Consider the following 25,070-nt stretch of genomic DNA (forward strand, 5'->3'; position numbering starts at 1 on the left):
CACAAAATTTGTGGTACACCTATGTCCACAGTTTATTAAGTATACTTTGTGGCACAAAGTATACTTAATAGTGTACTTAAATATACTTGAAAGTATGCTTAAGTATAGCTATTAATATACTTAAGTATACTTTTAAGTGTACTAAGATGTTCCAATTTAGTCCCAAGGAGTTTACTTTTAGTACAAGAATAAGTACACTCGAAAAAAATAGGTATACTTAAATATATTCTAGATTATGTACTTGATGCATACTACTTTTTGGTAAGGGGCCATAAGAGGAATGTTTCTGGGCGGGAAGTCAATGTTTGTTTGTTTGAATTTTTTTACATTGAGAAAACAGACCATTCGAAATGACAGTCATTTCTGACCAATGAAAATAGCTTGACAAAGGGCATCCTGCTCATTTAAAATTATCTTGCAAACCCTATAAAAGGATTTCAAAAATGATTAAAGAAAAAGAAAAATGGTTGCATGGGACCTTTAACATCAGATTGTCTTCAGTCAGTGTCCTGTCAGTGCAATATTCAAGTATAGTATACCATAACAGCTGTGTAATAAATTGTCTGGGGTCTGGAACTCCTTTTTGTAAACCTACTTTGTTTGTGCTGCAATGCAATGTTAACCATTTTGTTCAGGTCGTTCATGTTTAATATTGACTTGTGACCAGTCCAGGGTGTACGCCGTCTCCCTCCAAATGTCATTTGGGATCGTCTCCCTGAATGCGATAAGCGGTAGAAAATGGTTGGATGGATATTTAATAGGAAGCATTTGCTGATGCTCAATACAATTCCTGCAATAGTTTGCCAGGTTCAGGACCAAAAAAATCCTGTAAGTGAGACTTTGTCTTCCATTTTGGGTGAACCTTATTCAGGGGTTGCCACATCCCACTCTCTTTCTGCATCTTCTGCTCTAAATCAATCTGCCTGCAAATCTTCCCTAACTAAGTCAACAAATCTCAACTTTAATCTTCCTCTTCAGCGGCTCAATTTCCAGCACCTTCTTCCGTAATATCCACTCACTCTCCGCTGCAAATGGCTAAACAACCTCAAAATGGCCTCTCTAGCGCCAAACAACTCAGTCTGTGCCATTGTCCCACTGATGATGACATTTCTGATCCTCCGCATCTTCAAATCTGAAACCTTCAGCACTGTCTCATGTCATCTGGTTCATGCTACTGTTTCAAAAATCATACAGCATGATTGGTCTCACTACTGCCTTGTAACCTCCTGTTTTTCTTTAGCTGGTGCTCTTTTTGTCACAGCTGACACTTTCTTCCACCCGCTCCACCCTTTACCTTTAACGTGCTTGTATATAATTTTGGTACAGACACCATGTCCCCAAAAAGCACAGTGACATAAAAAATTGAAAAAGGCTGATTGACTAATTCCAAGTTTGATGACAGCTTGATTGAACGTGCCCCTGTGGCCAAATTATTTTCAATCTTTACTCGGGGTACCATCATTTTTGTCCTAGCCGTTTCATGAGTGTGTTTTTTAAAATCCTTTTGATGAACCACAACTCAGAAGCAATGTCTGATTTTTATTGCTTAATTTTTTCTCATCTTTTTATTTATTATAACTTTTGTCCGATTCTTTTTCTTTCTGCGACGACTGTGGGGTTACTAACAATTTTGTCTACGTGTGTAGCATTTTTTAAATATAAAGACATATTGCAGTTCCTTCTGACCTTTCTTGTACAGATGCTTTTCCATCAGCATTCTCTGGACAAATGTAGTATCTGTATCATTAAATTGCCACTTGGTAAGGGAGCAGTCAGTTCTTCATTGTGCACTTTGACAAATTGTGATGTTAAAATTACGAAGCAAAATTAAGTGTCCAGCCAAATGCTGTTCTTTGACATCATTAGCATGATGCACTAAAGGCAGGGTTATTCCCTTATTCCATGTGCTAATATGTCAAAATATTGATAATAAACAAAAGTGTTAACATTATTTAAAGGGGAATTGCCACTAAGTAATTTGAGTTTTTCATTCCATAGCCATCAAGTGGTTAAATAAACCTGTACATGATAATCTAAATGTAAATAAAGTGTATTTTATGATTCATTTGTAAGGACATTGGCTGCTTTAATGTGCCTGGTTTTATTTTAGTGAACACAACATAAATTCTTCAAATTACCAGATTAGATATGCACTATATGTACACAAACGGCCTACTTATCTTGGGTGAGATAATCCCTCCATTTCAGGTGCGGCATATCAACATGCTGATTAGACAGCAGGGGTCCATTTCACAAAGCAGGTTTAGTGAGAATCCTGAGTCTGCTAACCCTGAAATGTGGGAAACTGTGTTTTCCATTTCAGAAAGGGAGGTAAACTAGAGGTAAACCAGAAAAAAAGAAAAAAAAAACTAACTCTAGCCTGTTTCATAAAAAGAAGTAATTTAAACTCTCAGTTACTGTAGTAATAGAGTCTATGAACCTAACCAGGTCGGTAGTGTCACGATGAGGTGGAGGACCCAAATGCAGGGAGGCAGGAGAACCACAGTAGGGATGCATGTAATACTGAACACAATTTATTTAACCAAAACACTAACAGGGGAACTGGGTAAAACTCTAAAACAAAACCAACAAAGTTATGAAAAGACCCAAAAAAAACAAGAGTGGCAACAGCGACAATAATCCAACCCAGAAAGGAACGAAACCTGGAAACTAAATACAAGCCAACTGACGAGACAACGAGAGACACAAGTGGCTGGGGGAGATGATTGGACGACAAGGGAACAGGTTGACGAGTACAGGTGCAAACAACCCAACCAGCAAGACAGGACACAAAGCCAAAACAACAAACCCAAGCATGACAGACACAAATCACAACAGTACCCCTCCCTCAAGGGACGGATCCCAGATGTCCCAAACAAAAGTCAAACATGGCAGTGGGGCCAGGAAGAGGGCACAGGCGAAGAGGCCAGGGGCTGCAGCGGCACAGGCGAAGAGGCCAGGGGCTGCAGCGGCACAGGCGAAGAGGCCAGGGGCTGCAGCGGCAGCACGTGCGCCGCCAGAACGGGAACTGGTGGCGGCCGCAGCACGTGCGCCGCCGGAACGGGAACTGGTACCTGCCTCTTGCACTGCTGGCTCCATTTTTGGTTGGATCATTCTGTCACGATGAGGTGGAGGACCCAAATGCAGGGAGGCAGGAGAACCACGGCAGGGATGCATGTAATACTGAACATAATTTATTTAACAAAAACACTAACAGGGGAACTGTAAAACTCTAAATAAACAAAACCAACAAAGTTATGAAAATACCAAAAATCAAAGTAACAACAAAACACAAGAGTGGTGACAGCGACAATGATCCAACCCAGAATGAACGAAACCTGGAAACTAAATACAAGCCAACTGTCGAGACAACAAGAGACACCTGGACAAGACACAAGTGGCTGGGGGAGATGATTGGACGACGAGTACAGGTGCAAACAACCCAACCAGCAAGACAGGACACAAAGCCAAAACAACAAACCCAAGCATGACAGACACAAATCACAACAGGTAGTAGGTTTATCACAATGAACCTTGAGTTTCTTTTTGTCTCCTCCTCCTTTTTGCCACACACGACATTTAATTTCCTCTTTTATTCAGTCAGCTGGCAAGTTTTGGCAGAACATAGTTCTGCTGTCTGTTATTAGAATAAATAAAACTTAAAAGTCTATTTTTTTTCACGAACATGGCATGTCCTTTTCACAAATGATCCCGTTGATGAAGGTACACTCTAAAAAGAGAATTGTTGAACCAAATTAAGATTACAAATTGAATTGTTGACCAATTTAATATAATTGCTTCAATTGGTAACACAATATTGAATTAAATTAATCCAAAGTGAATATATTGAGTTTAATTCATTATGAGTTTATTAAACTTAATACAGTAACATAATTCGTTCCTGCAAAGTGTTCAAAGTCCGAATTGTTCAACCTCCAAAAAAATGTTTCCCATAGGAAATAATGTAAATGCAATTAATCCGTTCCCAATCTCCAAAAACTGAAAATTCCTATTTTAATTTATATTTACGTTCTTTACATTTACACCCTGTACACTATTTAAACAATAATAATAAAAACACCTTACCTTTTTTTGTTGTGGTGTGATGGCATCAGTGGATGATAAATGCTATGTTAATGCTTGCTTTAGTTCAGTGCTGAGTTTGTGTATTTTACATTGAGCATATTGTTAGACTACTAAACTGTCATTACGTGCGTTGTTTAACATCAGGTACGTTGTTGAACAGCTAAGGGGGGTCCTCGTGCCAGTATTTACAAAAGTAGTCACGGTAGTTACAACGGCGAGATAATCTCCTTCCTAATTCCACTGTATGTTTTTTTTGTGCTGCCACTGGCACTGTTATCTTTCTTTGGGTCCATGGTGAAGAAAATTGTCGTGGAAAAATTAAAATGCACTCGCGAATGTATGGAGTACCTCCGGGAGTATTTACGATCTGACTGGAAATGAGCAGTGCATCGTCTCAACTACCGCAACGTGAGTATTCGGCATTGCTTGTCATCGCTCGGCTTCACTCGGCACACGTTACTAAGGTAAATTCGGCTTAGCTTGCTTGAGTGTTCGAACTCCGAAAATGAGTTCAAACTCCAAGGCATTTTTCACTCCGATTTGTACGAGTTCCGAGACGTTCAAACTCCGAAGTTCCACTGTATATTCACATTGGATTAATTTTTTATTAACTTAGTTCAAGTGAATATATTAAGTTTAATGACTGTTTTATTTTTTATTTAATTCAAGTGCTGGAGTGTTGCACTTTTTTTCTAAAGACATGTTCAAATTTGCCATATAATCACATTGGCATTTGCAATTCAAGAGGGGTAAAAAATGAAACAAAAACGCCGAAGCGGAGGGTCGTGCCGCCCTCTACTTCCCCGTTGCCATGGTGACTCGTTGAATCAAGGCTCCATTGATGCGGTCTTTTTGGTGGTAGCTCTAGGTGAAACTACAATACGTTGATTAAACTAATTCAAATCTGCTGTCCTGGAACCAAAATCACAGTTTCCTATCTCAGGCCCCGTCCAGACGGAAGCAAACGTTCCTCAAACAAATCTCGTACACACAGAAGCATTTCAAGACTTGTGTGTGTCCAAAAGAAGACGCTGAGGACGTTTAACAGCTGTAATGTATATGCCAAGTCTGGAGTGGCGCTGTAGCGCAGCCACAGGGAGTTAACGGAAAGCGTAGAAGAAGAATCAGCGAAGAAGACGAACACTTAAAAAAAAAAAAAAAAACTTTATTGCAATCTTCAGAACAAACATGGCTTTGCATGTATCAAAACAACATGAAAATGACAAACACAGGAGAAGTGACAATGGCTTGGGGATAAAGAAGAAAAATACTTTGATGCATGCAAATCGACTACGACACGGCTATCCGCCATTGTTGTTGACAGACTGACGGTTCACGCAGTCATGCAAGAATTGGCGCATACGTCATCAATCTGCGACAATGAGTCGTCATCGAGCTGCGACCATTTTGGCATCGCTGGAGGAGTATTCTGTATATGGTGTCCAGACGGACGGACGCGTATTGAAATCTTTCCACTCTGGAGCCCGGTTTCAAAAGTGATCGGTTCCAAGCTGCGAAACCGCGCCGTAATGTGGACGAACGGTTTAAACGGTGCGTGAGGATACATTGAAACTGGCTTTCGTGTGGACGGGGCCTCAGGGAAGGTCAACTCACTGTTCAGGGTTAGTCTCAAAGTTTGTTGAACCTGCTTTGTGAAATAGACCCCAGGTTTAGATTATCCACAAAAAAAGGCCACTCTAAATTTTCTTCCATCATCACTTAAACACTTTCAATCTAGAATAATCAATTTTAACCAAACAGGATTTGTTTTGTCCTGTCAGACAAGGGACAACATTAGAAGACTTGACATATTATTAGACACATAAAATAAAAATAAAATAAAATAAAACTTTTATGACAATAAACTGAGAATTATGCTGAAAAAAAACCTTTGATTAGTAAATTATTTCATCCTATGGAAATTTTGGGATTTGACAAAATGGAGGCTTCACACAATAAGCCATTAGCAAAATTTAAAATCAACGGTGAGCTCAAGAGATCTATGAGACAGGGCTGCCCAATAAATCCACTTTTTTCTTTTTTGCAATTGTCATTGAACACTGTGGATAAGACACAACAACAGGAGCAAAGGTGTAAAAATGGCAACAGGACAAAAGCTAGCCTAATTTGCAGGCAGAGTCACTACCTGAGATAATGTATGTGTTAGGATATGCGTCAAACTCAGGCTGTCAATTAATTGGACAAAAAAACAAGGTCATTATTATTCATTGCAACACCTCTCAGCTTCTTCATTCAACTGGACTGGAACAAGAAACTTGTAATCCCTTACTTGCAGTATGAGTTCTCGCATTGACTCAATTAGGATGAAAGTTTCATAAAAACGGTACATTTGAGAGAAAATCATTGCCCCAGGCACGGGATTGGACTGAGACAAAACATCAGCCGGCATTTTTGGCTTAGACCGGCCCCTCATAATTAACAACGCACAACAGACTAGTAATTTAAGTATGTAGTAAGTCAAAAATCTGTAATTTGCTATTATCTCAAGCCATGCTCTAATTATTATGCTATATTCGTACTGTATGTTTTGTGTATGTAATTACATACTCTTTCGCAACTACAAATTCAACAGCCTGGCTTGACTATACAGACTGGCTTGACAAGTAACCTATAATTATTGCAATTTACTAAGTAGGCAAGTGAATACTTTATGTAAAACACTGCAGTGATAATGAATATCAGTGTAACTGCCTGGGAAAAACTTTTCTTTGCAACATAATTAAACCACTGAAACAGTATAACATGGGATTAACCTACTAAAGACCTATTAAATCTTATTTCATTCAGTTCTATTTATTCAGCTCTACTCAGGTTCTTAAGGTTACTATTTTATGTTTTGATAATTGAAAAAGGTATGTAGTGCAGCTCCAGCATGATATCAACCAGGATAACAAAAAGGAAGGGCTGGAGTTGGTTTCAGGCATGCTTCCAAATAAAAAGCAGGACCATGTTAAAAAAATAAATAAAACTAAACTTGTGACCCTTAGGCTTATTAGAAATGTACAGTTGATCATTACTTTAGAATAACTCAACTTTATTTATATAACACCAACAACTAACGCATAGTAGGTTATTTGAAGACTTCTATTCACCATTTACTAAATGAATGAATGGTTGCTTGTCTATTTATGCCCTGCGATCGGCTGGCATCTGATAAGTACACCTCTGTAAAACATCGTATCCTTTCACAAAAAGAGAGAAACTCAAATCAACTTAGGCCAAATAACGAACATTCCTTTTTAGTCTGTAGCAAAATATTTCAAGTAGATCAATTTGCCTTAAAGATGCATTGTGCCGTTTCAAAAGGCAATGTTAAAGCTTTTTCTACATCATGCATGCTCCACCAATGCTCAGATGAGTACGAAGAGCCCTGACTGTTTTACTCTGACTGCATCTATCAGCTTTTTATCTTCCCTTTATAATAGAGTGTGCGGACTCGCACACTCCACAGTTTCTTTGGGGAGGGGCAGAGTTTTTCTTACCTCATTTGAAGTCATGTCATTTGTAAACTGTAGCTGTCGTTTTAAGATCGTGCACGTACTCGCACATGCACCATGAACGAGTCTGCAGTTACGCTTTGGGCCAGAGGTGGCAGTCACGACGTTTGTCATAGTGACAAACTGCACAAAGATCCTTTGGGGTGGGTGGGGGTTGGTGGGCGGGTGCGCCTCCTGCCCCCGCCCGGTTGGGGAGGGCCCCGCTGGTCACTCCTCTTAACTCACTACACTAGGTTTGCACAATACACTTTTATAGACATATAGGGCACATAACACACTTTGGGGGGGTGGGGTAGGGTGGAAACACCGTCTTCACCCTACAACTCCCCTCCAATTTTAATACACCACACAACTGGGGGGGGGGGCTTGTGGGGGTGCCATCGGTTGGGGACCGCGGTATAGAGCAGTATATATATATATAATATATATATATATAATATAAATATATATATATATATAATATAAATATATATATATATATATATATATATATATATATATAATATAAATATATATATATATATATAAATAAATATATATATAATATATATATATATATATATATAATATATAATATATATATATATAATATATAATATATATATATATAATATATAATATATATATATATAATATATAATATATATATATATAATATATAATATATATATATATAATATATAATATATATATATATATATATAATATGTATATAATATATATATATAAATAAAATAAATAAAATAAATAAAATTAAATTAAAAAAAATAAAGAGCAATGATGATGACATTTCCGAATGAACAATACTGAGCTCTTTATAAAAAATAAAAAAATTTAAAAAAATAAAAAGAAAAAGAAAAAAAAGACAGAACATACTGTAGTGAATGTGCAATTAACTACAGTCCATTTATTCTAGTATAGCCCCCCAAAAAGGCAACCAAAAAAAAGAGCAAAGGTAAGCAAATACAACAATAATAACCAAACCCAAACATATATAAAGCAAGAATACATTGTCATTGCCAGCACTGGTAAAACAGTCCTCTGTTCAATTTGGTGTTTATGAACTAAGAATGAAACGTAATTATTCTTGTAAGGGCAGTGCCAAGTTGACCAAAATCATTTCGCTGATAATACGGTGGGCTATTGAATTGTGTCAGATGAGATTGCAGAGATCAATGGATTTAATAGAGATGGAAAACACGAAGCAGACATCAGAGTAAGTGCAGCGTTGTCCTACATCAACCTCTTTGCAAATATACAGAAATCAAATGTGCAGCATGTCATTGCTGAATATTTACTGAGGAGTTGTACATACCCCTTCGTGAGTCATCACCTTATCGTGGTGGAGGGGTTTGCGTGTCCCAATGAACCTGGGAGCTATGTTGTCCGGGGCTTCATGCCCCTGGTAGGGCCACCCATGGCAAACAGGTCCTAGGTGAGGGACCAGACAAAGCATGGCTCCAATGATGAACACAAACTTTGGATTTTCGTTTCCCTTGCCCGGACGTGGGTCACCGGGGGCCCCCTCTGGAGCTAGGCCTGGAGGTGGGGCTCGAAGGCGAGCGTCTGGTGGCCGGGCCTACACCCATGGGGCCCGGCCGGGCACAGCCCGAAAAGGCAACGTGGGTCCCCCTTCCCATGGGCTCACCACCGGTGGAAGGGGCCAAAGGGGTCAGGTGCGCAGTGAGTTGGGTGGCGGCCAAAGGCGGGGGCCTTGGCGGTCCGACCCTCGGCTACTGAAGCTAGTTATTTTTTATGACAGGGAAGGAGCCCGAGCTGATGTGCGAGGCTGAGAAGTTCCGACTAGATATAGTCGGACTCACCTCCACACACGGCTTGGGTTCTGGTACCAATCCTCTCGAGAGGGGCTGGACCCCTTCCACTCTGGAGTTGCCCACGGTGAGAGGCGCAGAGCAGGTGTGGGCATACTCATTGCCCCCCGGCTAGGCGGCTGCGCGTTGGGATTTACCCCGGTGAACGAGAGGGTAGCATCCCTCCGCTTACGGGTGGGGGGACGGGTCCTGACTGTTGTTTGTGCTTATGCACCGAACAACAGCTCAGAGTACCCACCCTTTCTGGAGTCCTTGGAGGATGTGCTGGAGAGCGCTCCCCCCGGGGACTCCCTCGTTCTGCTGGGGGACTTCAACGCTCACGTGGGTTATTGACAGTGAGACCTGGAGGGGCGTGATTGGGAGGAACGGCCCCCCCGATCAAAACCCGAGCGGTGTTTTGTTGTTGGACTTCTGTGCTCGTCACGGACTGACCATAACGAACACCATGTTCAAGCACAAGGGTGTCCATATGTGCACTTGGCACCAGGACACCCTAGGCCGCAGTTCGATGATCGACTTTGTAGTCGTGTCATCGGATTTGCGGCGGTATGTGTTGGACACTCGGGTTAAGAGAGGGGCGGAGCTGTCAACTGATCACCACCTGGTGGTGTGTTGGTTCAGATGGCAGGGTAAGATGCTGGTCCGACCAGGCAGGCCCAAACGTATTGTGAGGGTCTGCTGGGAACGTCTGGCAGAATCCCCTGTCAGAAAGAGTTTCAACGCCCACCTCCGGCAGAGCTTCTCCATTGTCCCGGGGGAGGCGGGGGACGTTGAGTCCGAATGGACCATGTTCCGTGCTTCCATTGTTGAAGCGGCCGATCGGAGCTGTGGCCGTAAGGTGGTTGGTGCCTGTCGGGGCGGCAATCCTCGAACCCGCTGGTGGACACCAGCGGTAAGGGATGCCGTCAAGCTGAAGAAGGAGTCCTATTGGGCCTTTTTGGCCTGTGGGACTCCGGAGGCTGCTGACAGGTACCGGCTGGCCAAGCGGAATGCGGCTTCGGTGGTCGCTGAGGCAAAAACTCGGACATGGGAGGAGTTCGGTGAGGCCATGGAGAACGACTTCCGGACGGCTTCGAGGAAATTATGGTCTACCATCCGGCGTCTCAGGAGAGGAAAGCAGTGTGCCATTAACACTGTGTATAGTGGAGATGGGGTGCTGTTGACTTCGACTTGGGACGTCGTGAATCGGTGGGGAGAATACTTCGAAGACCTCCTCAATTCCACCAACACACCTTCCTTTGAGGAAGCAGGGTCTGGGGACTCTGAGGTGGGCCCCCCTATCTCTGGGGTCAAAGTCACTGAAGTGGTTGGAAAGCTTCTCGGTGGCAGGGCCTCGGGGGTGGATGAGGTTCGCCCGGAGTTCCTAAAGGCTCTGGATGTAGTGGGGCTGTCGTGGTTGACACGTCTCTACAACATCGCGTGGACATCAGGGACAGTGCCTCTGGATTGGCAGACCGGGGTGGTGGTTCCTCTTTTTAAGAAGGGGGACCGGAGGGTGTGTTCCAACTTCAGAGGGATCACACTCCTCAGCCTCCCAAGTAAGGTCTATTCGGGGGTGCTGCAGAGGAGGATCCGTCGGGAAGTTGAATCTCGGATTCGGAGGAGCAGTGTGGTTTTCGTTCCGGCCGTGGAACAGTGGACCAGCTCTACACCCTCAGCAGTATCCTTGAGGGTGCATGGGAGTTCGCCCAACCAGTCCACATGTGCTTTGTGGACTTGGAGAAGGCGTTTGACCGTGTCCCTCGGGGAGTCCTGTGGGGGGTGCTTCGGGAGTATGGGTTACCGGGCCCCCTGATACGGGCTATTCGGTCCCTGTACGACCGATGTCAGAGTTTGGTCCGCATTGCCGGCAGTAAGTCGAATTCGTTTCCTGTGAGGGTCGGACTCCGCCAAGGTTGCCCTTTGTCACCGATTCTGTTCGTAACTTTTATGGACAGAATTTCTAGGCGCAGCCGGAGTATCGAGGGGGTCCGGTTTGGTGGCCTCAACATTGCATCTCTGCTTTTTGCAGATGATGTGGTGCTGTAGGTGATCTCCAGCCGAGTGTGAAGCGGTTGGGATGAGGATCAGCACCTCCAAATCCGAGACCATGGTCCTCAGTCGGAAAAGGGTGGAGTGCCCTCTGCGGGTCGGGGATGAGGTCCTGCCCCAAGTGGAGGAGTTCAAGTATCTTGGGGTCTTGTTCACGAGTGAAGGTAGGTTAGAGCGGGAGATCGACAGACGGATCGGTGCAGCGTCTGCAGTGATGCGGACGCTGTATCGGTCTGTTGTGGTGTAGAAGGAGCTGAGCCGAAAGGCAAAGCTCTCGATTTACCGGTCGATCTACATTCCTGCCCTCACCTATGGTCACGAGCTGTGGGTCGTGACCGAAAGAACAAGATCCCGGATACAAGCGGCCGAAATGAGTTTCCTCCGCAGGGTAGCCGGGCTCTCCCTTAGAGATAGGGTGAGAAGCTCGGTCATTCGGGAGGGACTCAGCGTCGAGCCGCTACTCCTCCACGTTGAGAGGAACCAGTTGTGGTGGCTCGGGCATCTGGTTCGGATGCCTCCTGGGCGCCTCCCTGGGGAGGTGTTCCGGGCATGTCCTACCGGCAGAAGGCCCCGGGGACGACCCAGGACACGCTGGAGAGACTACGTCACACGGCTGGCTTGGGAACGCCTTGGGATCCCATCGGAGGAGCTGGCTGAAGTGGCTGGGGAGAGGGAAGTCTGGGCTTCCCTGCTAAAGCTGCTGCCCCCGCGACCCGACCCCGGATAAGCGGAACTGAAGACGGAACGGAACGGAACGGAACGGACTTGTACATAACGAAGGCAGGAATTGGTGATCAGGTCACATTCTCACGAATCTTATCAGAGTGACCCATCACAAGTGGTTACAATGTTTAAAAAAATTAATAAAAATACTTAGACTTAAAGAAGCATTGTGGAGTTTCTTTTTGCTCATGACTGCCACCCTCTGGCATAAAGCGTAATTGTAACCTCTGTGTCAAGCTTGTGCATGGTGCGCGTGAGTACGTACGCTCGAATAAACTCTTCATTTCTTTAGTTTTCTTGGAGTCTGAGCTGAAACATGACATCAACTCCCAACCCTCACCTCTCCGAATAAAATGTGGCGTGTTCGCCCGAACACTAAAGGGAAGATACAAGCTAATAGGCGCTGTTGGAGTAAAACAAAAAAAAAAGGGGAAAAAAAGCAGGGCTCCCAATACTCATCTGTAGAAAAAGCTTTAGAATTACTTTTTTGAACTGCACAAGGCACCTTTAAGTAAACAGCAGCTGATAAAGAAAATATGAACATATAAAATAACAACCGTTTTGACATCTTGGGTTTAGTTCCCATTTAAATATGTCATCATAAATGATGTTTAGTCATTTTAAATCATTTCACAGGCCTGCATGATTTCCTTTTTTGATGACCCTGAGCACCTTATCCAGATTATTCCTACGGGCTCTCATGGAGATACAATTATGCGCCCGACCTCCGGAATGAGACTTCCAGAACAAACTTGCTATATGCTACTGCGACTTTCGTGTTACCGAGCAGTTTATTTGAATGTGCTTATCCCCCCCCCCCCCATTTCCAAACGATTGTAAGCCCCCGTGTGTCCAATTTGGGAACTTGTCGCATTTGTACCAACAAGCAGAAGATGTTGAATCTGTGACTACAAAAGCAATGTTTTGAAGTGCACCCCGGACAAAGAAGAGGGAATGTTGTTGTGATAAATGATAGTTTCTAGCGCCTACCCGGGATGAGGATCACAGAGGAATTAGTCTGAGAATCTTATATCTCCCATATCAACGTTGTACCTATGCTTGTGTCATTTTGTGAACAAAGTGCTGGGTGGCAACATCAGATATAATTTCTATACGTATGGGAGACACGATACTTTAGTATTAGTCAACCTCTGTAATTATTAGAACGATCGTTGCAATATTTTGGTTTTCAGCATTTTTTGTTATTAAGCGGTAGTGAGCGCCTTTGGGAAAGTTTGCAGCAGTTGAAGTTGACATAAATAGAAAGGCTTGCATACATTTTGCTTAAGATTGTTTACATCAAGCTTTAGAATACTCCAGCCGGTAATATAATCAACATGCAGTGGCTTGGGCAGTCTCCTATGCCTGCCTTAAGCAAAAAATAAATAAAGATTGTGTCCCATCTCTTTTAACTAAATGCAACCAACTTTAACTTTAGAGCTTTTGAGATTGCTCATTGCCTGCATCTGAAGCGAGTTCCGAAAGTAAAGATGCGACTGTACGTTGTCGCTGGCATCTCTGTGATGTCATCCTACACTGTTACCATAATAGTATTTACCTGGGGGGAAAACAACGAGTAAAGAGTTTTTTTACTCAGAAATTGGAAGTAAATTTTACAGGGAGCGTTTTGAGTACATTTTACCTGTTTATTTTAATTTTTTTTTTTTTAAAGCTACTCAAGGGTTGAGGAACAAACCTTTAGGTTGGGAGACAGCCACTCTACCACTTGTGTCATACCGCTCCTGCTGTGTGTTAGTATATTGATAGTGTCTGGCGAAATCCATGTACCTCCAAGTGACCTGTTTGGTCTCATTTTTGGCACACGAGCAATGCAGTGTAGTGGCAAAGAGCAAGAGTGTTATGGCTCAGGTGGTAGAGTGGCAGTCTCCCAAGCTGAAGGTCATGAGTTTGTTCCTCAACGCTTGAGTAACTATTTGTTTTAATAAACTGTTAAAATGTACTCAAAACTCTCCTCGTAAAATTTACTTAGAATTTCTGAGTGAAAAAAAACGTTACTAGTTTTTTTCAAATAAATGACTTTTTTTTTTCTTCTTTTTTTACAGTGTTACATTAGCTAAAGCAACAACTGTCGTTCCCACATTGTTAAAATCTGAAACTATCATAGAAAGGAGACTCATACAAACGGTTTCCATGCTAACAAAATGCCGATTCACACTTTTGGATTCACACTGGAAATCGGGAAGATGACTCACGCAAAGGCTCATGGGATGTATACGGAAGAGGATTAGGGCCGGTGAAGAGAAAAAAAAAAGTTTGGCAGGATTCTGACTTTAAAATGAGAATTCTGAGAATAGTCATAATTCTCACTTAATTCTGACTTTATTCTCAGAATTCTCACTTTAAAGTCAGAATCCCGCCAAACTTTTTTTCTCTCTCATCACTGGCTCTAATCCTCTTTCGTAGATGTAGGAATAAGTTGGATAGTTATTTATGTAAACATCCATAATATCTTAAAGCAGGTAGATGTCATTTGCAATGTGTTGACCACTAAGAAATTAAAGGCATAATGAATGTTTACGGTGGTATCAACACCAGTTGGTCCAGTCTGCCGATTATGTCCTGCAGCTGCATCCTGTTAGCCAGTCTTTGTGTGTCCCTCCCATCCAGCAGCTGTCTCTCAGTTTGCGAAAGCAGCCCCGCAACTTGAGACACCGGCAGCTCGTCTGCCTCCTCAACTGTACCATGGAAACTCTTGACTGAGCAGTTGTTGATTGTCTTCCCAGCCTGGAATCTGGCTCGGTATGCCTGACAGACAAGATAAGGTGTGTCCCGGAAAGCATCAAAGCCATGCTGAAGTCTCCCGCTTCTGTCCTTAACGTCCCCTCTTTCGATCTGCTGTCCTTTCTGTTGGGGTGGGGGAAGAACAGCAAAATGCTACTTAGAAAAATCAACATTTATCAAATAATCTCATGTTTATTATTTATTACATCACAACTTCATTGGGATTGGGTTTGTGTTTTCATTTTTTCGCTTTTGTCCATTTTAAGGTGACGTGACAGTGGTAGGGCAGCACATTAGCGCTTTTTATTGAACAGGCACTACTTCTATGAGCCGCTCCCATCTTGCTGTAATCTTTTTAACGCTTTTACCGCCAGAAGCATCGATTGATTTATACCGCGAATAACGTCAATTGACGTCAACTATCGTTTTTATTTTTCTCAAATGTCTTGTGCAGGGCTGCTTTGTGAATGGGCTGGATAAATCCCAAAACACCCACTAACTATGGCCAGCAGATAGCAGCATTGTATCTCTTTTCAATGGGCTCCCAGGGTATCAAATTACATGAAAACATGGCGGATCTTCGGAAATAGAACGTTTTCAAGGATGACGTGAATGTCAAAGCGATTGTCACATTAAATCTAATTCACAGAGCGACACGAAAAATAACAAACAAATACTAGTGTCAAAGTTATTGTGCAGAAAATTTAACTTTTCACAAAAAGCTGGTTTTGTCCTTATTTTTTCCATTTTCACTTGATGTCATTCAAATTACCTATTTTCAAATAGTGATTACTAAAGAACGGAATAAGGTAGAAACATACTTTTTTTGATAATGAAAGAATGGAATCTAATCTTTCATATGGTATCCACTATGTTTATGTAGTCATGGAACACTCAATATTCTGTTTGTCTTGAAAGAGGAGTGAAAATGCTCGAAATTGGCTGGCACTGTAGGTGCTGTTTTTTGGATAACGTTTGGCAGTAAAAGAGTTAATAATTTAAAAAAAAAAATTAACTCCAAAGGCTATTCTTTCAATACCAGCCTGCATGATTGTATGAAGTACAATAAATAGCTCCTTGTAGTTGGAGGTGAGAATTCAGTAGAGAGAATTAAACATTAAGCTAATGATTTAAGGAAAATATCTAAAGTATACCACTGAGTGGCGCAGGCTTGCAAGGGTGTGTGCACATAATGAGTGTTGTTTTTCTGTCTGGGTTCATTCAAGGTTGCAAAGATATTCGCAAAGTGTTTTTATGCTCGCAAAGGTTTTCTTGTCATCATATTTCGAGCATTTTCACAACTTCTTTAAAAAAAAAATATTTTCAAATTAAGAGCCAATTGATTGTAACATGAAGGAACTTGTGCTCATTTTGTTCATTATAAATTACAACTAGTCCCCAGTCTCCACTGACAAATTTGTTTTATCATATTCATTATTGCTAAATTGTGTTGTTGTGCCTCCCTTGCACAACATTATATACTTTTATCTGTTTGTCATTAGTGACAGAGCTTTCTTGCAAACGAGCCACAAATAACACTAATGACGTTACACAAGCTATCTTCAGGAGGTGCTGAATAAAATACACCTCAGGTCTAAAGAGCAAGCGAGACACTCCAAGTGACAAGCCGCCTATGCAGACCACTTTGACAGCTGTGGCAACCTAGTTTGGTTACAAATTAAAAATTGCCATGACTGTGATGTTTAAAAAAAAAAGTATATATCCTTATTCGTTATAATTAAACTAGAAGTCTTTTCCACTCATACATTTGTGTAATGTAGTTTATCTTTAAGAAGTGTGTGAGTGAATTCTTCCCTGACTGGCCCCGTTGGATTACAGCATGCTTACTTTTCCTACACCCACTTTACTCCATTATTTTATAGTTGGAATAGCTTTACAAGAACGGACAAATGATCTCTCCAAGTTTTCTTAATGTGTAATGTGTATTATATTGTGTCAGTTGCATCAATCACAATTGCTATGCGTGTGTCAGCCAGCACCTGCACTGTTTGTAGCTTCAGCAGGATGTCATCCAGTTTGCTTACAGCTAGTTGTCCAGGGTGGCAAGCTACTGCTCCCCTTATGCGTGAAGGCCTCTCAGTGATAGCATCCTTCTCATGGAAATCCACCACACTGTCCTACAAGTGAACAAACGCATACAGCATGCTTTGTGTATTGTGAAGGTTTTGAGGTGTTCATATCATGGCTCCATCTATTTGCACGTGTTGAATTATTTGTTGTTGTTACTGATAAACTTCTACTGTACACTTCTGCCCATTTATCAGTAATATAGTGAAAATGAGTGTAAACATGAATCTTTACCTCACAAGCTGATTTACAGTGTGGGCCCCTAAATGTTCTACTGGCTAAAATTTCAGGTTAGTGCCACTGTGCTCCTCATGAAACATAGTGTGTATTATTTAGTGACATCTAGTGGTGACCTAATAGAATGCAATTAATTTGAAGCACATGACTACGGCAGTGGTCCTCAACCCTGGTCCTCGGGGATCGGTATCCAACCTGTTTTCCATGTCTCCCGCAGCCAACACAGGTGATTCATATCATCAGCTAATTAGCAAGCTCTGCAGAAGCCTGATAACGATTCCCACCTGTGTTGGCTGTAGGAGACATGGAAAACAGGCTGGATACCGGTCCCCGAGGACCAGGGTTGAGGACCACTGCACTACGGTATCTGAGTGGCCACACTTAGAGTTAGCCGGCGCTGTGGACAAAAGCGGCTTGCGGGAGAAGCTAGCAAAAGCTAGCGCGACCAAAGCAGAGGAAGACAAGCGGTGGGAGCCCGAATCACGGGACTCAGCGACAACCACCTGCAGACCCCAGTTGTAGTAAGTTAGTAAGTGGAAGTCGACCCATTGGGTCCAACACTATCTGCAAGCACCACCAGAGGCTAACTACGTTTGCAAAGTTCTTCGCTTTTGGGTATCTGTAGCAGAAAGATAGCGGCGAAACATGCCAGGCTCCTGTAAGGCACGGCGTGACCTATGTAATAGAATTAGCGGTTACTAGACCTACGATTATATATGTTAAAAAGTCTGTTGATTCAGTAGAACTTTTTTTTTTTTTTTTTTACATATTATTGAAATTAGCAGTTTAGTTTTTTAAATTAGTGTATTATTAGTTCACCCCTGGATGGCGCCTAGTTTAACACACTATCTATTCAATCATTTATTTTTTTTAAGTTAGTCTGGAGCCCTGCATATACGTATGTCCAACTCACCATCCAGGTCCAGAAAACATTCTCCACCTGCTTCCAGTTTAGGTACAATTCAAGGAGGTCACAAAGTTTCTGCACATCAATGCATGTCTGCAAACACATACAATGTAGATGCAAAGTCATCTATCTCTTCTTAGGGGTGGCTTAAAGGTTAATAATGTGAAGGGTTACTGTAAAGACAATCCCCTCCCAAGCACATACAATATGTTATATTTTACTGTATGGCACAGTTAAAAGAATAGCTAAAGAATGAGAAACAAATGCGTACATTATTTCCATTCTTGGGGTGAGGGGGAATCGAAATGTTAACAAATTCATGATTGGACAGTGACCTAATTAAATCGAATTGTATTTGACCCTTAAAGGTTCTACTGCATGATTATTTAATTTCTAATTTCTTTGTAATGAGGACTTTGCATGTCGCAATTTAAAGCTGCTCTTTGTAACAATTTGTCCAAGAATATCTTTACAATAGCCTTTTTAATTGACCATTTCTGACATGAAACATATTCTAATAAGCAAAGTGCACATTATGTTTGCACATGCGTTAGAGAGAAAAAAAAACTTGCTACCAAACATTGCAGTCATTTGAATGGCGGAGATTAGAGTGCTGAACGTCTTTGTGTAACTGCACACCTTAAAGCTTGCAACGGCTTTCAGCCTTAAGTGACAAAACAACAGGTGCACTTTGTGCCATTTTTAACTGTCTTAACCACCATTGCAAAGCTCGAGAATACGGAAGTGTACGTTTGTAAACCTCCGTTCACTCTTCCCAATTTCCAGACAGAAAAGAAAGATCCAAACGGAGGTAAAACAGGCTAAAATGGAAAAAAATTTGAACACATTTACTTTGTCAATATCCTAAAACCGAAGGAACAGACGGAAGCATCACGAAGCTTGCTAGTGGACGTCTGTGTAGTAAAACTAATGGAGTGACGGTCATTTAAGAACCTGCTTCTAGACCCAATTGACACCCTCAATGAAAAAAAGATCCTACCCATCCCTTCCTTGACGTCCAGGTATCCCTCCTCGGTCCAACGCCCAGTAAAGTGCCCACATTCAGCCAAATATTAAGCACTTAAGTAAGCTTAATTGTAGTGTCCCGGCAGAGGGCAGTCTCTAATGACACGCTATGCATGTTTAAAATAGATTAAATATGAAGTCATGCACGCATTTTGTTTGTTTCATTTTTTGAAGACAGGTGACAGTAGCGATTCAAAATTGAATATTCTGCATTCGGTAGCTTTAAACAAAAGAGCAAAAGAAAATTTAAAATTAAAAAAAGATTTTCAGACTTGATAGGAAGAGCTATTGCTCAAAAATACATTAACGCACACGGTGATTTTTTTTAAAATAATATGGTATCTGAGTACAATTGGTAATATATGCACACACCTCCTTCAGCACAGAGCAGCTTTGACCTGAGGAGGAGGATCGAGAAGGTTGGCTAGCAGAAAAAACCTGAGAAGTAAAAAAACAAAAACATTATATCACTTATCAGTCGTATATAGTGTGTACATTTTAATTCATTTTATAATTAATTCTGCATTGCAAGTAGAAGAATTTTGCTGCTCACATGATATGATGTATTGTAATATTACGCAGCAATTCTGTCCTCAACTTATTTCAAGCCCACTAGCATTTTGCTTTAATGATGGAATTCCTCAGTATTCACATGCACTTGTCAGTGCTGTTTTTTTGTTTGTAAGAATCATGGACTGCCATCAGATAAACAAGACTCTATCAGTTACTCAGCTTCAGCCACTTAAGAGCTTAGAGCAGAATTAACCACACCACTTAACCACACAACAGCACATTAATCAAACTAGTTGTGTTTATCAAGTTAGAGAAGACGAACTTCCTCACAGCATGTAACAAAGAGGCTCCTTCGTCCTGCGTGGAGAGCAACATTCGTCCCTGGTGTCTCAGGCAACCAATGAGCCACTGAAGTCTTCTCACCGAGCTGCACTTGACAAGGGGCTCCCGAGGAATCTCAAGTTTCATCTAAAAACACAGATCGCAAATTTAAAAAAATCACTTGCACCACCAAATGTAATCAAATGCATGGGCTTTATATGTCGTGTACTGTGTGAGCACATGGTGACTGTATTGGTCAGAGACTTACAAGTATGGGCGGGACAAGTGTTTTGTCCAGTTGTTTGACTCGTACGGTCAAAAGTTTCTCCAGCGTTCCAGCAGCAAGCAGCCAGCCAAGTGCCAGAAGGAGTTCCCTGCTGGAGACTCCTCCAACCTCGCTTCCATACATCCAGCCAGCATAGTAACCACTCCGCCACAGGCCTGTGCTCACCAGTGTCTTGCACTCAGAGGAAACTAAAGAGTACAGACAACATGGAGGAAAACCTTAATTGGCGCTGCTAGAGCTACATTCGGATTCTGGCATGTTTACATCATGAAAACTAGGGTCGCGCATCTTTTGAATGTAAACAATTCTGGTTCCAATCCAATCCCTCGTTTTGATTCCGGTTCCAAACTATTCTTGATTCTGATTATTTTAGGAGGTAGGGTGAAACAAGTTTGCATGGTTAAAATCAAGGGTGTCCAAAGTCCAAACTGCAGCCATGCATTTTTTTTTTTTTGTATTATAGCTTCACTTCATATACACTGATGGACTGGTTTAGTGTGATAAATAAATGAAGGATGTCACAGTGGAAGAAACTGTTTTGACACCCCTGATTTAAATGAAGAACTTAACCTGTTATTTTTAGATAAAATCGTCTAAACTTGCAGCATTCACTTTTATGCACTTTAATATGAATTTCTCACCAGCATTTATCAAACCTATGAACTTTATGTGTATTTCTTTATACAAGAGACTTCTACAAGAAAGCTATATTTTTGATGACCTCATGAAAACAAATTATGAAAACATTACGACCTGCTGTGTCGATACTGAAAAGCACAGTAACTTGACAACCCAGTTCAGATTAGCAACAGATACAGTATGAATTGGAGCTGTCAAACGATTACATTTCTAAATCTGATTAATCACATCTTAGAATTTTGATTAATCACGATTAATCGCTTAATTAAAAAGGCTTTTTTATCAACATTTTTTGCCCGCCAAATTTGACGAGCACCTGTTATGTGTTAATTATTTTGACATTTAATGTTATGAAGGCGTCTTCAACATGTTTTGATCCGCTACACACTCTCATCCTCCTCTTTTACTTCTACAGTCAATTACTTGCATAATTTCAATTTTAAAAAAATGACCCCAATAGTTTGACATGAACAAATATTCTGAAACATGTATTAAATGCTTTACTTTAATGCATGTAGTTCTGTTTATTTGTTCAAACAACCTGTACTACCTTTAACGTAACCATCTGCTGTCAGTTTAAGAATAACCTGCGGTTAAAAATAATAGTGCGATTAATCTGCGTTAATACATGATTAATGCAATCATTTTTTGTGATTAATTAATTAGTTAACGCTTTAACTTTGACAGCACTGGTATGAACGCAAACAGTTCTTGCTGAGAAAAATGATCCTATCTGCCTTTTTAACCACCGCAGTAGCCAAAACATTCCTACTTAAAATTAAACTGCACTAATAAACTTACCACCAGAGGGTGCTAGGACTACACAAATGGAATACAGCCTCACCTTTGTAACAGATGTTCTGCTTTTAATATCGTGACATGATGATGACGATATTGTGGCAATTTTAATATTGCGAAATTGCCGTTATCGTTGTTTTTAGGGCTGAGCTTTAGCATTTGCCTGCTCGCCAATGGCGACTAAAAACTGCGTCGGGCGAACTCAGTTTACGGTATCATTTGCCCAGGTGGTTGAAAATGTTTAATTATTGCGAGTGCACACAGACTCGTAACAGCACGCACTAGAAAGCCACGTTCATTTGGTGACTGAATCGAAAGAAGACGGCACCGTTAGCACTTAGAACTGCTCAAACACCATGATTTCGCGACCAGTATTGCAAGACCTCTTGCATAATTTCGCTTTTCCCATTCGAGCGTGCAACGAGTGTGCTATTAGCTTGTGTTCCCTGTGGCCGTTAGCAAACTTTGTTGCGATCATGGCAGATAAAAGCCTTTGAGCGCCGCAAATAGTCTTAAATTGGGAGGGGGTCGCTGTCTGTGCTTGTAACGGACATGACTTTCTTCTTCGGCTGTCTCAGTGAAAGTACGTCATTACGTGGGTGGCACCCAAAGTGCCACCCAGTGTTCAAACTGGGACACCACAGGTTGTGTTGAACTCCAGATAAATGTGAGATACTTAGTGTACTCTTAAACATACTTGAACCACTCACTGTTGTATCGAATGTAATTGAAAAAAGCTTATACAACCACATAGTTTGAATTTAACTTTTTATGGGCACTAGATAGTTTTCTTTCATTTTATTAATGTATTTAGTTGTTTTTTTATTATTAATTTTATTGTGCATTCTACAGGCTCTCTATATAGTCTGGACATAGAGTTGAGATTAAAAAATTGCCTTACAAATTTCATAAATAAATGTGAGGAAATCAACACTTTTATTGTATAATCTACAATATTTTTCACCTATCTTGTATTATTACTATAGGAATCGTTATTTTCTTTTGTTACTTATTATAGTTATCTTATTGGTGAATAATTTGCCAAAAATAACAAGTGTGACTGACTAATAGTATAGTTGTTGTTGTTTTTTTATTAAATTGACCAAATTATGATATGTGACGTATTGGACCAAGCCAGCGATATACAGAGACAGTGCTGGTTCTGGCAGGGCCACCACAATTTGGTTTCTGGGCCACCACCCGAAAAGGCTTAATGTAGAACCCTGAATTATTTTTAATTATTTATTTTATTATTTCAATATTTAAATAATTAAAAATGCTCATATTTCTCTTCAAAGGGGGGCTACCTGGAAAATTGTCGGGCTACCTCAATTTCCCATGTTAAGCTTAGGAGCCCAGCTGGCTAAATCTCAGGTCTGTGTTTTGGATGTCTCCCTCCTCCAAATTCAAATAATCAGAAAGCTCTGAAAAGGCCTGAAACCTATCCTCACCTGTGTTGGAGGACAGAGACATCTAAAACAAGCATGACTGTGGCTCCCTCGGACCAGGGTTGTCTACCACAGTCCTAGGTCATAGGTGGCTATTGAACGCTATTCTTTGAGTTGGCGGACAGTGCATCAAAACAGGGAACTGAAATTTGATTTTTTTATTATTCTGGATAAATGTTAGTCCCACTCGCAGTTTCAATTGATTCTCGACACTTGATGCCTAAACCTAATAAAATTCTGTAGTCTGTAAAAACCTAGCTGTGACTGACCATTTTTCATCTGTGTGCAGCCAGCAGTGGACAAAGTTCTCATCTGCAGGATACTGGCTAGCAGCTGCCAAAATTGATCCTCCTGGAAAACAATAAGACAGCAGAAAGAGATGTGAATACAAGTCTTTCTTTAAAATTATCTGTATTTCGGGGGGGATATTTTATCCAGTGGCATCGGTATTTGGTTTTCTGTATCCGTGACTACTCAAGAGTACTCATACTTAATTGCATCGGTCTGGAAAAAAAGTGGTACTGAACATCCCTATTATTAACACTAAAACCAATCCAACTTAACAACAATATACTGTGACTATTCATTCAACAATAAAGGCATATTATAGGCGTACAAAGCAGGGCACAGACATTTAACCAGGAAAGGTGTACTGTACCGTGCAGTCTTGTACTGGAAACATATATTCTATTAGTGGCAGAAATCGTTTGGATCGCAGTTTAATTCACTTCTCGTTTAATTGTGGCACGCTGAATTGGTCGCCTGTCAGTCGCAAGGCACATTGGGCGACACACAACCAACCATTCAGACTCCCATTCACTGTCTATATGTCACATTAGTGGCAACTGAACTGATCACACCCAAGTCAGACATATGTACAATACGCCATCACTGACCATTAAGACAGTATGGTCACGTTCGAGTTTACTTGAAGTTGAACTGAGAGACACCTACCACGTTGACATCGCCAAACTTCGCCCGTCTAAAAGTCTCCGGCGCAGGAACATCTTGGAGTCCGGTGGCCGTCAATACTTTGGACAAAATTCCAATCACCTGTTTGACCTCCACACTCCCTTTATGACGCTGCATTACACCATTCAGCAAAATATTGATTCATATCTGCAAACCATCTATCCGCATCCGCTGCAAAATAAGACAGGTTTGTTACTTCTTCTCTTGAAATTCTTGGCAAGTTGGGCGTTGTTCGGAGCATTACTACCCTCTTCCGGACATTATTACACCAACTCATCATTACCTCCTTTTCCATACGAATGTACATTGCCACATATACTGTTCCTAAGTAAATGTGTACGGTTTAGTAAATAACTATATGTTTAATTATTGTAACAAAAGCGCGAGTCTACGGCTATAAAATTATGCAGTTGTAACTTGTTCTCATAAGATGACACACCTCACCAAATTTTGTGCAATTCTGGACCAAAAAAATAGGCACAAAACTTTTGAAATATATATTATTTTAATGGGATTCATATTCAAATAAGACATTTCCTATAGCATAATCATCAAACAAAACGGCAATAAAGAAAAAAACCTCTCAGTCATATTTCACTGCCAATATTTCTGATTCTGCTAGGGTATGCAAACGATTTAACAAAACAATTAAAAATAACATTAAATATTTTGTATATTTCATATCCATATGCTGACTCTGCTGTAGGGACCCCAACGTGGGGATGTTGGGGGAGGGATGGGTTGTCTTTTAATTGTACTATGGATGTTTATGTTTATGGCTGAGCACCTTCAGTTGCATTTTAATGTATGAAAGGTGCTTTATAAAGTTTGATTTGATTTGAAGCTTGAACAACCAAACAATAAATGTATACATCTGTGTTTTATCAAATGAGTCATTGTGAA

At 41.1% G+C, this 25,070-nt stretch overlaps 1 protein-coding gene across 1 annotated transcript; it reads right to left on the bottom strand.

Annotated features, from left to right (window-relative positions):
* Positions 1-14,336: 14,336 nt before the first annotated feature.
* Positions 14,337-24,347, bottom strand: tedc1 (tubulin epsilon and delta complex 1). Its single transcript, XM_086094331.1, has 8 exons — positions 24,150-24,347; positions 23,465-23,546; positions 20,293-20,498; positions 20,034-20,171; positions 19,563-19,628; positions 18,171-18,257; positions 16,933-17,070; positions 14,337-15,055 (listed from the first exon to the last, which is right to left on the bottom strand). The coding sequence occupies exons 1-8, from the start codon at positions 24,282-24,284 to the stop codon at positions 14,726-14,728; spliced, it is 1,182 nt and encodes a 393-aa protein (XP_085950457.1). The 5' UTR covers positions 24,285-24,347; the 3' UTR covers positions 14,337-14,725.
* Positions 24,348-25,070: the final 723 nt, after the last annotated feature.

Source organism: Leptonotus elevatus, chromosome 14, assembly GCF_054856555.1.
Source record: "Leptonotus elevatus isolate MCC_2025b chromosome 14, RoL_Lele_1.0, whole genome shotgun sequence".
In the NCBI taxonomy this organism is placed as follows: domain Eukaryota; kingdom Metazoa; phylum Chordata; class Actinopteri; order Syngnathiformes; family Syngnathidae; genus Leptonotus; species Leptonotus elevatus.